The following is a 12246-nucleotide window of genomic DNA, read 5'->3' on the forward strand; positions in this document are numbered from 1 at the left end:
TTGAAAAAGTTTTATGTAATAGAAAAACAGTGTTTTTTGGGATGACATGCCATTAAGGTGAAATAATTAAACAATCCTTATACATTGTATAATAGAAATAGATGCTTTTTAATAACCACATAGTTTTAAAAATCGACGATTTCCAGTTATGATTCGTCTTCGGATAATCATTTTCTTTGTTGTTTACTTTAAAAAATATCATGATAATTATACTCATGCGACCAATACACAACTTTTGACAATATTAATATTACATTATGTTCTTATTTATACACGCAATATATCACTACGTCGGCCTTGGTAAACTGTCTACGATCAAAGACATCTCTGCCAACTCTTGAACCGCCGCCTTGACAACCCTTTCGAACTCCGGATCCACGCTCATAATCTTGTCCACGAAAGGTTTCCGGTCCTTGAAGAAGAAAGCCTCGTAAGTCGTAGGATCGTCCATAATCGTCGCTGCCATCTTCCCATCCATCATAACTGTCGGATGATCGACAGCAACCGTCACAACAGCGCCCAATCTTTGTTCCTCGACTCCGAGCAGCAGCTCTTCGTAGCTTGGCATCACCCCCTTAAAAGCATTGTCAACTAAAGTCTTCCTCAGAGTCACGTAGTAGTGTTCCAGCAGTTGCGCTTCATGTTCCCGTCTAAGCTCCCTTCTCGACGTTAGGTATATTAGCCGAATGACATCGTGGGCCAAAGGTGCGTACCGCAACAACTGAAAGTCCACTAGGTTGCATCGATCTTCGCCATCGAAGATTAGGTTGCTACCCCAGAGGTCACCGTGGGACACGACGTTGCGTTTCGTTTTGGAAGGTAAAATAGCGTCAAAGATGCACTCGCTGGCTCGACGTATGTTACTGGAGTAGTAACCATGCTGATCGGCTATGGATACCACTAGGTTGATGGCCACCGCAAACCAGGTCTTGCTGCGACCTGTCTGTTTGTACTCGGACTCTCGCAAAATTTCCGGGTAGAGATCATGTATTGACTTGCCTAAACGTACGATTTCAGAGTAAGCAACCTGTGTTCAATGCAGCGTTGATGATTAATCAATGAGATAAAAGGTTTACCGTTTAACTTCTCCTCAGCTAGCAAAGACGAGGCATGAAACCTCGCAACGCAGGCTACCGCAGCTCTCAAGGTTTTCAAGTCGAAGAACTTCGACCTGTTCGTAAACCCTCTCAGTTTCATGTCTTCGTAAACGATAGCGCTGTCCTTGGTCAAGTAACATCGCGGTGCCCAGCTCTCGATCTTGAAATTGTCCGTCATAAGCGGAACAAGATACCTGAAAAACTTTTCCTCCTTTTCGAACACCCCTTTCTCTTCAACGTAGATTGCTTGGTTTGGTATATTGTACGGAATACTCTTGACGAAAAAGCTTCGTTTCTCGAACTCGTCGCATCCTGATCTTCGAGCCGTGATGATGAGGCAAAGGTGAGAGCCGAGGAAGCCAAGTTTTTCCTCGGAATAAGGACGCAGGTGATAGTCGACGAGTTCGGCGTCTGGCGAGAAGGCACATTTCGTCAGATTTTCCGCTTCCGAACGAGTCACCGTGTTTCGAAAAGCTTCGTTGAAATGCAGTTGAGTAGGTTTCAACGGAATTTCCGTCGAATTGGTGACTACTGGGGGTTTAAAGACCGTCTGACTAGACATGGCTTGTACTACTTCGCCACGTTCGCTTCGCTTTAGTAAAGAAGGCTGCTCGCGAACAATTAATGCAGTTATATATCTTTTGAGGTTGTCGGAAGCAATGCCAAGAGATTTCGCTGATACACAATCGCGATTAGACCAGTTGCGCATCGAGTGTGCTCGGCGTATCGGTATAAATGCATTGTCTCGAGTAAATGAATTATTTTGGTGAGTTAAATGAAAAGTAATCTCAAATCAAAGACCGTAAATTAAAATGCGCCGTCGTTGTTTATAACGCGTGTTCGCGATGCGCTGCTTTTCATTTTTACTGCTCTTGTGACGTGGTAGAGCAAGCATTGGTACTTTTGATAAAGACGTTTGCTGGAACATAACGTTCTTCGGGTTGGAATGTCATAATATTTTCCACTCTGTATGCATCTTGAAGTTTGTTAAAAATTATTTTATTGCTGCATGATTTCTCTGTGAAACTCTCCATGATTAATCTTACAAATCCGACCTCGGAACTCTGGCTTACTTGGGTCGCGGCAGGCTCTCAACCTTCTGCACCATCTCGGCGAGCTCCTTGACCACCTCGACAACCCTCCTTCCGTACTCGGGATCGCGGGCCACGATCTTGTCCACGAACGGCTTTCTATTAACGAAGAAGTACGACTCGTACGCGTCCAGCCCGTTCATAATCTCGGCTCCGATTTTCCCGTCCATCATGATCGTGGGAAAGTTTATCACAGCCGACACGAGACTCGGAAACCTCTGCTCCTCGACACCCTCCATCAACTCTTGGAAGCTCGGCACTGGGCCCTTGAATCCGTTGAGCTTCAAAGCGGCCTCTAGCGACTCGTAGTAGTGCTTGATCAGCTGCGTCTCGTGCTGTCTTCTGAACTCCCTCGTGGTGCTGAGGTAGATCAGCTGCATTAGGTCCTGAGCCAGAGGTGAGTAGCGCAGCAGCTGGAAATCGACGATGATGCATCGGTCAGCCGGGTCGAAGATCAGGTTGCTGCTCCAGAGGTCGCCGTGGGTCACGACGTTGCGTTTGGTCTTCGAGGGTATGGCCATGTCGAAGATGCGTTTGCAGGCCTCCAGCATATTGCTCGTGTCCAGACCCAGGTCATTGGCGACGGAGATGCTCAGGTTGATGGCGCTCAGGAACCAAGCCCTGCTGCGTTCGGTATCCTTGTATTCGGATTCCTCGAAAAGGGAGGGGTACAGTTGGTTCAAGGGCTTGCCTGGAACGCACGCAGAAAGCTGTTACGAGTGCTTGAACAATCGATATCATTAAAAAATATTGCAACCGACCGTTCGATCTTTCCTCGGCGAGCAAGGAAGAGGCGTGAAAGCGGCTAAGCGAGGCTACAGCAGCCCTAGCCGTGGGCTCGTCGAAGAGTCTTGGCCTGTTCCCGAATCCACTGCAGGTCATGTCCTCGAAGACAAGCGTATCCTCCTTGATCAGATAACACGGCGGTGCCCAGGGCTCGCCCTTGTATCCCTCCATCAACAGCGGAACCAACAGCTTGAAGAACCCAACTTCCTTCCTGAAAGCTCCCTTCTCCTCGATATAAGCCAGCTGACCGGGCACATCTCTCGGGATCGTCTTCACGAAGAAGCTTCGCCTCTCGCATTCCTCGGAGCCTGGCTTCTTGGCCACGATAATCAGACACAAGTGTGTCCCGAGGAAGCCGAGCTTCTCCTCGGAGTAGGGTCGCAGATAGAAGTCCACCAGCTCAGCGTCGGGGTATATCACTTGCCTTGCCAGAGTCTTGGCCTCCTCGCGCGAGACGACGTTTCTGAAGAAGAGCTTGGGGTTGTTGCCACCGCTGCTTCTCGTGGCGGCCTTGTCCTCGGGAAATCCCGAGACGACGTTCACCGGACTCTCGAAGATCGTCGGGCTGGACATGACTGTGCCTTGCGTTACCGGTCTGCGCACTCTTGCTTATAGGTTTATAAAGAAACTTGCAGCGAGAGATTTTTCCAGGCTTATCTTCGCTACTCCGCGTATTATCAATAGACGTTCGTTATCACGAAGTTCGTCAGATTCGTAAATCAGCGCGTTCTTTTTCCTCGACTGTTCGTAAATTTATAATCTTTATTTCTCATTATGATACTCGCTTTTCTGACGCGCGGCCTCAATCGCGCTTCGTGTTTGTTAATCGCAACTTCTCCGACTGTTTTACAATTCGATGTAGAGACGGGTTGCGAAATGAACGGGTTAATTTTCTGATAACGTGCGTCGTGTCTTATATTTATTCATAAACAAAACGGTGTCACTCGATCATGAAAAATCGCTCGCCGTAGTCGACGAGTTCCCTCACGGCATCCTCGATTCGGCTCCGGTACATCTCGTTGCGTCGCATCAGCTCGAACACATTCTCTCGTCGATCGACGTACTGGAACTTCTCGAACTCGTCGGGATCGGCGATGAGGTCCTCGGCAAATTTGCCGTTGGCAAAAACGGCTGGGGAGTACAGAGCAGCTGTGACCACAGCGCGGAGCTTCTGCTTCAGGATTTCTTCACGCATTTCTTCGATGCTCATACGAACTTCGATCGAGCGATTGTTTTTCTCGATGGTGTCGCTGAAGGTCGAATGATAAAACCGGACAATCTCGGGCTCGAATTTCGCGCGAAACTCCGAACTGGTGCTGAGGTGGAGGAGTAGAACGAGGTCCTGGGCGGTGGAGCGTAACGAGCGAACTGGAAGTCGACGAGCTTGCAGCGAGGTGGTTCGCTGTCGTCGAGCATTATGTTGTTGGGCCACCATCGTTTTGTCGGTTGGCTTCGTTCGTTCCTGAAATTCATCGTGATCATATCATGCTTTTGAAAATTGAAACACGCGAAAGGCAGTTATACCTGCTCCCTCGCCGTCTTAACGACTCTGGCAAACATGTCGTGAATCTTCGAGGAGTCCAGACCCAGGCTGTCGGCTACTGTGACGGCTGTGTCTTTGCCAGCCATGACCCAATCCTGGTTCTTGCCGACACCCGCGAATCCCATCTCTCGGAATGCATCAGGGTACAGCTCGTAGAGGGATTTGCCCAGACGAGCCTCCGTCAGGATGGAAGAGGCGTGAAAGTGGGCCAGTGTCTTGAGAGCCGATCTCGTAATTTCTTCGTTGAAGAGTCATTTTCTTACCTAGAACCTCGCCGTTCGTCAAATAACATTTCGGGCTCCAAGACTCAACGTCGACGCCCTTCGTCAGCTCGGGAATGGCATTCTGAAAGAATACCGTCTCCCGGTAAAAAACGCCTCTGCCCTTTACGTATTCGAACTCGGTCGGGGTTTCCGGAAACGCTTTCACGGAAAAGCGATGCTTCCGAGCTTTTCTAGTCATGGTCTAGGGTGTTAGAAAAGGACATCAAATAGACCCACAATACATCAAATCCAGGTTCCTTTTATAGTCTGCATTCTCGTCGTTATACATTGATTTTGAAAAGACAAGGTCTGATATACAGTAAGGCTTTTTTAACAATATATCTGCCTGCGATTACAATTTTTATTAGAGTCACGCGCTGTTGACTCTCTGTTATACACACTTCTTGTGTGCACTTTGAATCGCGTTTTATGACTGCATCATGTTATACTGGCACTTTACCGATGTAAACCGCACATGCACACTCGTCTAACTATTTCATCTCCTGCTGATATGAAATCACATCGATATTTTTTTCTGAAAATAATACCTGCTTCGTCGATAGCACGTAACGGTTGGCAAATATGGTTATGAGGATTTTGTTGCAAAGTTTGATGATCGCCGACTGAATAGACCAATCGCAAAACGGGATAAGCGCTGTAAATTCTTGATTCAACATCGAAATGAAAGGCACATTCACTCGTTCGGTTGATTATTTATTGCTTTGTTTGAGAACACAGTTTTAAACGTGAAATTAAATTACAAACTTGTTGACATTCTCTAATTCGAAACGGCATTAGCATATACCTATATGCGCGAGGATCAGCCAGATTTACGAGGTCTAAACAGCAGCCAATAAAAAAGTTCCACGACGCTGAGTACACTGGCTCCGGTGAACAAGCCGATCGAACTGCCACTTGCCACTGCAAATCGATTAGATTTCGCACAATATCTCTAACCTATAGTTATTAAAAATAAAAAATGCATCCGACGACAGTCACCTACAACATCGAGAAGACTGCGAACGACGTAGCGCTGGTAGCGCATATGCGGCATCGACAGCATTCTCATCCTCAGGCCTGAGCCTCTCGTCGATTCCTCGTTGATAAGCTCGTAGGTGTACCAATCGACGGAGGCACCTTCGCAGTCGGGTAAACAGCTGCTGCTGCTGGAAGCTTGCCCCTCGCGCCTGTACTCACCGATGCACCGCATGCCTGTCATGTTGCAGACGCGCAGGCCGGCTTTGCGCGGATACGCGTAGCTTATGCAGTCGCAGCTCTCTTGCATTCGATGCACGTCGATCTATATTGTGGCGATCGTTTGAATTGTTAAAAAAAAAAATTGAAATAGTCATTATTCATTGCCGCAATACACACGTCGGTGATGCATCCGTCGAAGCTGTAAAGCTTGTAGATGAGCGTATCCTCGTTTTCTTCCGGGAATCGACATTCACGCTTGTCTGGTGGTGTATTCCTGACTCCGCTCTCGTTGACGATGTCGAGAATGTTGAATTCGATACCGACGACCCTCTCGATGTTCTTCAGTATCTTGTTGTTGCTCGTCGAGATGGTCGGTATCTCCACGTTGTTCAAAAAGAAAATCTGAATCTATACATAATATAAGACAAATCGTTATTGTAAAATATCTTTCTTTTTTTTTTCTTAATACAGTGCATTTATTATACGATCGTTCACCAACATCGGAATTAGCCTTTTTGAATCGCTCGGTAAAGTCGAACGACAGCTGAGCGTATCTGTGCGTTCGATTGACGCTAAAGTCCACCGCTGGATTCGCGGGCTTCGCGTGCTTGGAATTAAGCATCTGGCAGTAGCCCACCGCGGTGTGCAGTGTGACGAACTCGTTGCAGCAGTTGAATGCTTTGCCGTTCCATGAGCAACCGATGAAGGTTTCCGAACAGTTTGGTTCTACCTGTGACATTTTGTTTTTGTTTTGTTTTTTTTTAATTTCGATGCTTTCGTACAAGCTTTTGTAATCTGTAATTAAATGATAAATTATAATTTACCCGATCGTACACTGCCACGTAGTCTTCAGCCGGTATATTTAATTTTTCGAGCCGTTTCAAGTAGCCCATTCTCGAGGGTAAAAACAGTTGCTCCGAAAGCGTATGAGCGTTCAAACTCTTGTTACTGTATTTATTTATTAGACTGCAAATCAAACGGAATCAATCAGCATATATCAATGACATTGACTTATTTGAACGTGGTACAACTTACGAAGCCGCGAATTCTTTGGCGGCTTGATTGAAACTACTGCAGATAGCGATTGTTGGAAAGGGCGACTGCCAATCGAGGTACGACGTGTCGACGGTGATAGCCACTGGTTTCTCCACGAAATTTCTGTTTATGCTAAGGACAGTCGCAACGCAGGCGTACCAACTCAACACGCACATGATGAGCCAAAATAAACTGGAAGATGTACGATGGTCGATGATAATTATGAATGTACGTTGACTCAAAAGAATTGTCGTCGAATAATGTTACCGCTCAGTCCAGTGGTAATTCTTTTCCACTATATACTTCAGGCCGTGGATATTGGAACTTTTCAAATAGGCTTCCAGCCATCTGATCAAGTTACGTGGATGCATTTTGGTGAAGTTTGGAGGATGAAATGTTTGGTTCAGAGATGGAAAAGTGGATGGAATTCTAGTACCTATACTTATCGGTGCGCGGTTCATACTATATTATGGCCGCATGCAAAATTATTAAGTGCAATCAGAGCTTATTGCGCGATTGCGTGATATTGTCAAGTTTTTATCATCGATGTTACGACTGCAATTATTTCGAGTTCATTAGAAAAGTTGAGTATATTATATAATGTGCTTCTGTGGCTTATACAGGCTGAATGTTACAATCACAATATCCGACATCCTATACAGCTTCGAATTTAGATACACAATTGCTACCGATCGTGCATTTATTCGAATAGTTTATCATTATAATTTCAGGTAATGACAAACACAGAAACGCACTCTCTCCTTTTACTCCTTATATCGGCGCATGCGCAAATCGCAGAGTGCAGAGTGCAGACCCCTATCGCCATATTGTTTTTACGCGCGCTCCTATATATAATGCGCTTAGAGTGTCATATAGACTTGTTCTTGCACATCAGCATAAGATAAAATTACAGATCGTGGCTGCGGCTCGACAACTTAGGTTATTATGAACATAACATGCATTATGCATAACGCATAGTGGCTGCATTTCCATCGAAGTGCATTTTTCCAGGCGAGTCCTCGTGCGCTGTGCCTCTTCTCTACTCGGGTTACTCGTGGGCGTCGGCTGCTATCCGCTCGCTCCGGCCGACGAGGAAGTGCATTCTGCAGCAGTTTGGACAGCCCCGACGACGTAAACGCAGCGCATCATCATCATGGCAAAGTACGAATGTTGCGTAATCGCCTTTTGTGCAAGTGATAGATATATGTTAGAGAGAAAGTGGGAGAGCATAATGAGCTTGACGCGAGACAGCGAACTGACTGATGTTTACTTTGTGCTCTCGGGGGGGCTTCCTCCTCGTCGTCGTCGTTGTTCTTATCGTTGGTGGGCGCTCGAGAATAGTCTGTACAGGCGATGAACGGTGTGGCGTTCGATTTTATAAATGTCACTTTTTAATTCCTTGATTTTTGTCCAAGATAATGCTGATTACAAGATTGCGTAAGTTCGCGTGCGTCATTTGGCGCTTGTTGTTCCTGATAGTATGATAGGGTTGATAGCATCCTTTGCTGATCACTATCGACGCACAGTCCTTCTGCGCTAGTGCTTTTTTTGTTAGTTTTGCTGTACTCTGTACTTTTGTAGATTAGCCTTTGGCACAATTTCTATTATTTTCAATTACTCGAAGAATGCTATGCAATTATTTTTGAGTGTAGGCTCATCGAACAATGGAAAGACATTTATTTCTTTTAACGTCACTTTCCTTTCTGAGAATAAGTTAGTTCGATTGTTTATTATGAAGGAATTGACGTCAATGGTTTTATCATATCAATAATCTTATAGATCTGAAAGCATCTTTTAAGTTTGCAAAATCATTTTATTGATTATTGTGACTTTAGATGTCCAAGTGAGGAAGTCGTGCTTCAGAATAAATAGGGTAAAATAACTACTTTGTAACATGAAGTTACAATTTTTTTATTCCATTATACTTAGTAATTATGCTGATTTCATCACTGATTGATTGTATCAAAAGCTTATCAATGAACAGTATATGTTGTCAATTCCTTCATGGCTCATTAGCTACTCATACTGTTGCCACAAATGCTAGCCACATTTTTCACATAAATATTAAAATAATGAAAGGAAAATTGAATATAAAATCAGAACAATATTTGTATATTTTGAATTGATTGCTAATTTTTAGTAATCAATCAAGTAATACTGTTGTGCGGTAATAACAAATTTAATTAGAAAATTAACCAAAACTTTCCAAACTCAACAAAGTTATTTCTAGTACATGGATGTATTACTAATTTCAATTTTCTATCCTTATAGAGAGATGATGATAGTGTTTGTTTACGACACCACAAGGTGTTGTAAAGAAGAAGATGATCCTGCCGATGCTGTTATGTACTTTCATCCAGCATGGGTTTCACCAACTCAAAGACTAGCTTTAGCTGGTCAGTTGATGGGAGTGAACCAGTTTTTATCAACATCTTTTTCAACTCCATCTATGATATCACTTCAGGGTGGAAAATTTGTCTTAAAAAAATTTGGATCATATGTGCTTGTAAGTTATTTATAATCTGTGATAAAGTGATTTTTTTTAATTTATCTGATAAACATTAAATGCTTCCAGGCTGTAGGTACAGATAGAAATATACAAGACTGGATTCTAGAGCGACGAGCAGATATTTTGGAATCATTACTTAAATTCTTTCACTGTGATTTTGAGACAATTTCTTTGTCTCTCAATAATGATAGAAATAAAATTACAGAAAAATTATATCAAATGTTTGAAACGTACTTGCCAATACTGCAGTACAGCGCCAGTTTATTCTCAAATCTTCCAATGTTAAAGCTTCCAAGGGTATGCACATTTTTCATTACAAAATATTGCTACAAATTTAACTGTTGCTATTTTATAGTGAACATTTTTTATTAATTATTCCAGAGTGCAAGCAATGTTTTTTTAGAAGCAATGCAAGTTCTTCAATATTGCCAGGAAACAAATGGTATTGTTGGTGGAGCTCTTTTTTATAACAACAAGTAAGTTTCTTTGTCAAATCACCTGTAACACAGTTTTTGAATAAACCTTTTAGACATGCCTAAAAAAATGTCCTATTACAAATTCTAGAGTAATTGCATCACAATTAAGTGCTGAAATGACTAAGCAACTGGTTATAACAGATCCTTTTCGAATCAAGGTTAGAATTGTTTATTATAGAATGTATTAAAACAATATTATTATTGGCACCAATTAATATAGGTATCATAATTTTTATAAAATGTAGGCACCAGCTGATAGAATACCAACGAATTTTCACTTACCAGTCGGGGTTCAACTGTTTCGAGTTTACGTTGAACAAAGACAGTTGTCTACTTTAATCCAAGAGGCAAATATGGAACGTGGTTACAGTTCATATTTTGACAATGCTTCCAAAAAAGCTCATAAAAAGGTAATAAAAATGATTATCATGATATAGTTCTTGATTATATAAATTTCACGCCATGATAGATTTGATCACAAATATTCACTTTCTTTAGAATCTTGCGAAACCTGGACCCAAAGATCAACCAGTCTCCATGATGAAACGGGATGTATCTCGTATTTTTACCGTGCCAGAAGAAGCCGAGTTAGATGCTACGCATTACAACATGGCGCATTGTATTCCGCCTTTGTACCCTACAGCGTATAGTTCTCCTATAAAACGTAAAGAAGAAGCCAATAACAAAACCGAACGACCGAAATATCAACATCCTCTGACACCAAGTGTCTGCTCGACACCTCTAAAAGATGTAAATCGAGTGCTGCACGGTTTCGCTGTATCAATATGTGCTGCAGGAGAGGAAAATGAAGCAAAACCTACAGATAGTAATAAACAGCAAAATGAAGATAACAAATTAGACAGCAAAAGCAAAGAGCAGAATATGGATGATATTCCCGACGTTGTAAAAGAGGCGTTGCGATGCAAGCGTTTGAACAAACTAAGAAATGCACCGCCCAAGGAAAAACTTATGTTGAAGGCAAAAGATCGAAATGCAATGAGTCTTAGTCTTACAGATTTGGACGATTCCATAAAAAAACACTCAAGCAAAATGGTACTTAAAACTTATAGTATAGGAATACCAAAACTGAACAACAGTATGAGTGTGGATTGCGATGATGAGTCACCAAAGAAGCAGAAGCGCCGTCGATATTACAACACTATAACCGATCCGTTTTATCCAGTATTTAGGAACGATGGTCTACCTGTATCTCAGTCATTGTACGATGAGTATATTGCAAGTCATTATCAAGAGCTGAATCAAACTTCCAAAATATCAGATTTGAAATCTGACTTTTCAACTAGTTTACCGCCTCTGCGAAGTGAAAAGCTCGCTTTAAAAATCAACAGTAGCACTGAAAACGGTAGCAATCAAACGGAGTCGAAACCAAATCTAGCCTTGGACGTAAGATTAGAGAACAAGAGCAAGCAAGAAACTTATCGTCGATCCATGAGTCTTCCATTGAAACCCTTAAACGCATTGGACAATGATGATAGGCGCAAGTCGACTTCGGAGTGTGGTGGTATTTTCGACTTACCACAGCGCAGAAAATTGGATGGCCTTCAACTTACACCACTCATGTCAAAATTGAGCCTTTTAGCCGACGAGAGAACGAGTGGTTTTTGCAGTAGAGAGACTACACCTAGTGAGTTTCGCGATTTGCCAAGCTTTTCGATGGTCAGCAATCAGCTTGTGAAGAACAAACTGGAAGCTGTAAGCAAAGATGGTTGTAGTGATAACGATGATGAAATAGACGAGGACTGGACAACAACGACTAAAGATGAAGGTATCTACGAGAAAGGGGAGCTATTTCTTTGTGGCCATCAAAATATGGTATTATTCTTATTGATGGAAGATGGCACCGCTAATGATCCCGACTTGATTCATTCGCTGGTGGGTTTCAATTTGTTTCCTCCAATATAATTATTAGATATTTATTCACTGTAATTTTCATATTATTATTATTATTACAGTGGGAGACTTCCATTAGCATTTTGGGCTGTTTAGAAACTCGTTTACAGCAGTGTTTAGAACCACTTCCCTCTAATGAAAGCAAAGAACTATACAGTGTTTTAAGTGTTGACTCTGATTGGGATACCATCCATAGATCTGGGCTCTGGGGCGTTACAGAACTAGAAGTTGTATCTTCTCTTCATGACAGATTTAGGCAAAACAAAAATCTTACAGAGATGATAGTCAGGTAATTTTTTTATGTTTCTTATTGCTCTTGTATCCCACAGGCTGTTTTA

General features: G+C 42.9%; 5 protein-coding genes across 8 annotated transcripts in view; 1 reads left to right on the forward strand and 4 right to left on the reverse strand.

Annotated features, from left to right (window-relative positions):
* Positions 1-12246, forward strand: part of LOC100116464 — a 30028-nt gene that overhangs the window by 15169 nt on the left and 2613 nt on the right. Inside the window, exons 1-8 of one of the 3 annotated variants that reach the window (XM_016981884.3) lie at positions 7842-8173; positions 9284-9518; positions 9588-9818; positions 9903-9997; positions 10086-10155; positions 10243-10407; positions 10496-11890; positions 11971-12197. In XM_016981884.3, coding sequence (XP_016837373.1) covers positions 8166-8173; positions 9284-9518; positions 9588-9818; positions 9903-9997; positions 10086-10155; positions 10243-10407; positions 10496-11890; positions 11971-12197 — 2426 coding nt within the window. In that variant the 5' untranslated portion in view covers positions 7842-8165. Of the gene's footprint in view, positions 1-7841; positions 8450-9283; positions 9519-9587; positions 9819-9902; positions 9998-10085; positions 10156-10242; positions 10408-10495; positions 11891-11970; positions 12198-12246 lie in introns of those variants that run through there. The other 2 variants (XM_008209756.4, XM_031922649.2) reach the window with 2 other exon arrangements.
* On the reverse strand, positions 81-1828 carry LOC103316378. The gene is made up of 2 exons (XM_008209755.4): positions 1077-1828; positions 81-999 (listed from the first exon to the last, which is right to left on the reverse strand). The coding sequence occupies exons 1-2, from the start codon at positions 1804-1806 to the stop codon at positions 287-289; spliced, it is 1443 nt and encodes a 480-aa protein (XP_008207977.1). The 5' UTR covers positions 1807-1828; the 3' UTR covers positions 81-286.
* Positions 2069-3808, reverse strand: LOC100116567. The gene is made up of 2 exons (XM_001601361.6): positions 2950-3808; positions 2069-2879 (listed from the first exon to the last, which is right to left on the reverse strand). Exons 1-2 carry the CDS (start codon positions 3545-3547, stop codon positions 2167-2169), a joined length of 1311 nt encoding a protein of 436 aa, XP_001601411.1. The 5' UTR covers positions 3548-3808; the 3' UTR covers positions 2069-2166.
* On the reverse strand, positions 3864-4857 carry LOC116738502. Its single transcript, XM_032596828.1, has 2 exons — positions 4499-4857; positions 3864-4436 (listed from the first exon to the last, which is right to left on the reverse strand). Exons 1-2 carry the CDS (start codon positions 4640-4642, stop codon positions 3915-3917), a joined length of 666 nt encoding a protein of 221 aa, XP_032452719.1. The 5' UTR covers positions 4643-4857; the 3' UTR covers positions 3864-3914.
* LOC100116501 (pickpocket protein 28) lies at positions 5474-7488 on the reverse strand. 2 transcript variants are annotated; one of them, XM_016981886.3, is made up of 7 exons: positions 7280-7488; positions 7013-7204; positions 6802-6943; positions 6477-6707; positions 6155-6385; positions 5784-6080; positions 5474-5701 (listed from the first exon to the last, which is right to left on the reverse strand). In XM_016981886.3, exons 1-7 carry the CDS (start codon positions 7471-7473, stop codon positions 5495-5497), a joined length of 1494 nt encoding a protein of 497 aa, XP_016837375.1. In that variant the 5' UTR covers positions 7474-7488; the 3' UTR covers positions 5474-5494. The 2 variants fall into 2 exon arrangements, with proteins under 2 accessions (XP_016837375.1, XP_008208106.2); XM_008209884.4 differs by having other exon boundaries at positions 5780-6080.

This window comes from Nasonia vitripennis, chromosome 2 (genome assembly GCF_009193385.2).
Source record: "Nasonia vitripennis strain AsymCx chromosome 2, Nvit_psr_1.1, whole genome shotgun sequence".
In the NCBI taxonomy this organism is placed as follows: domain Eukaryota; kingdom Metazoa; phylum Arthropoda; class Insecta; order Hymenoptera; family Pteromalidae; genus Nasonia; species Nasonia vitripennis.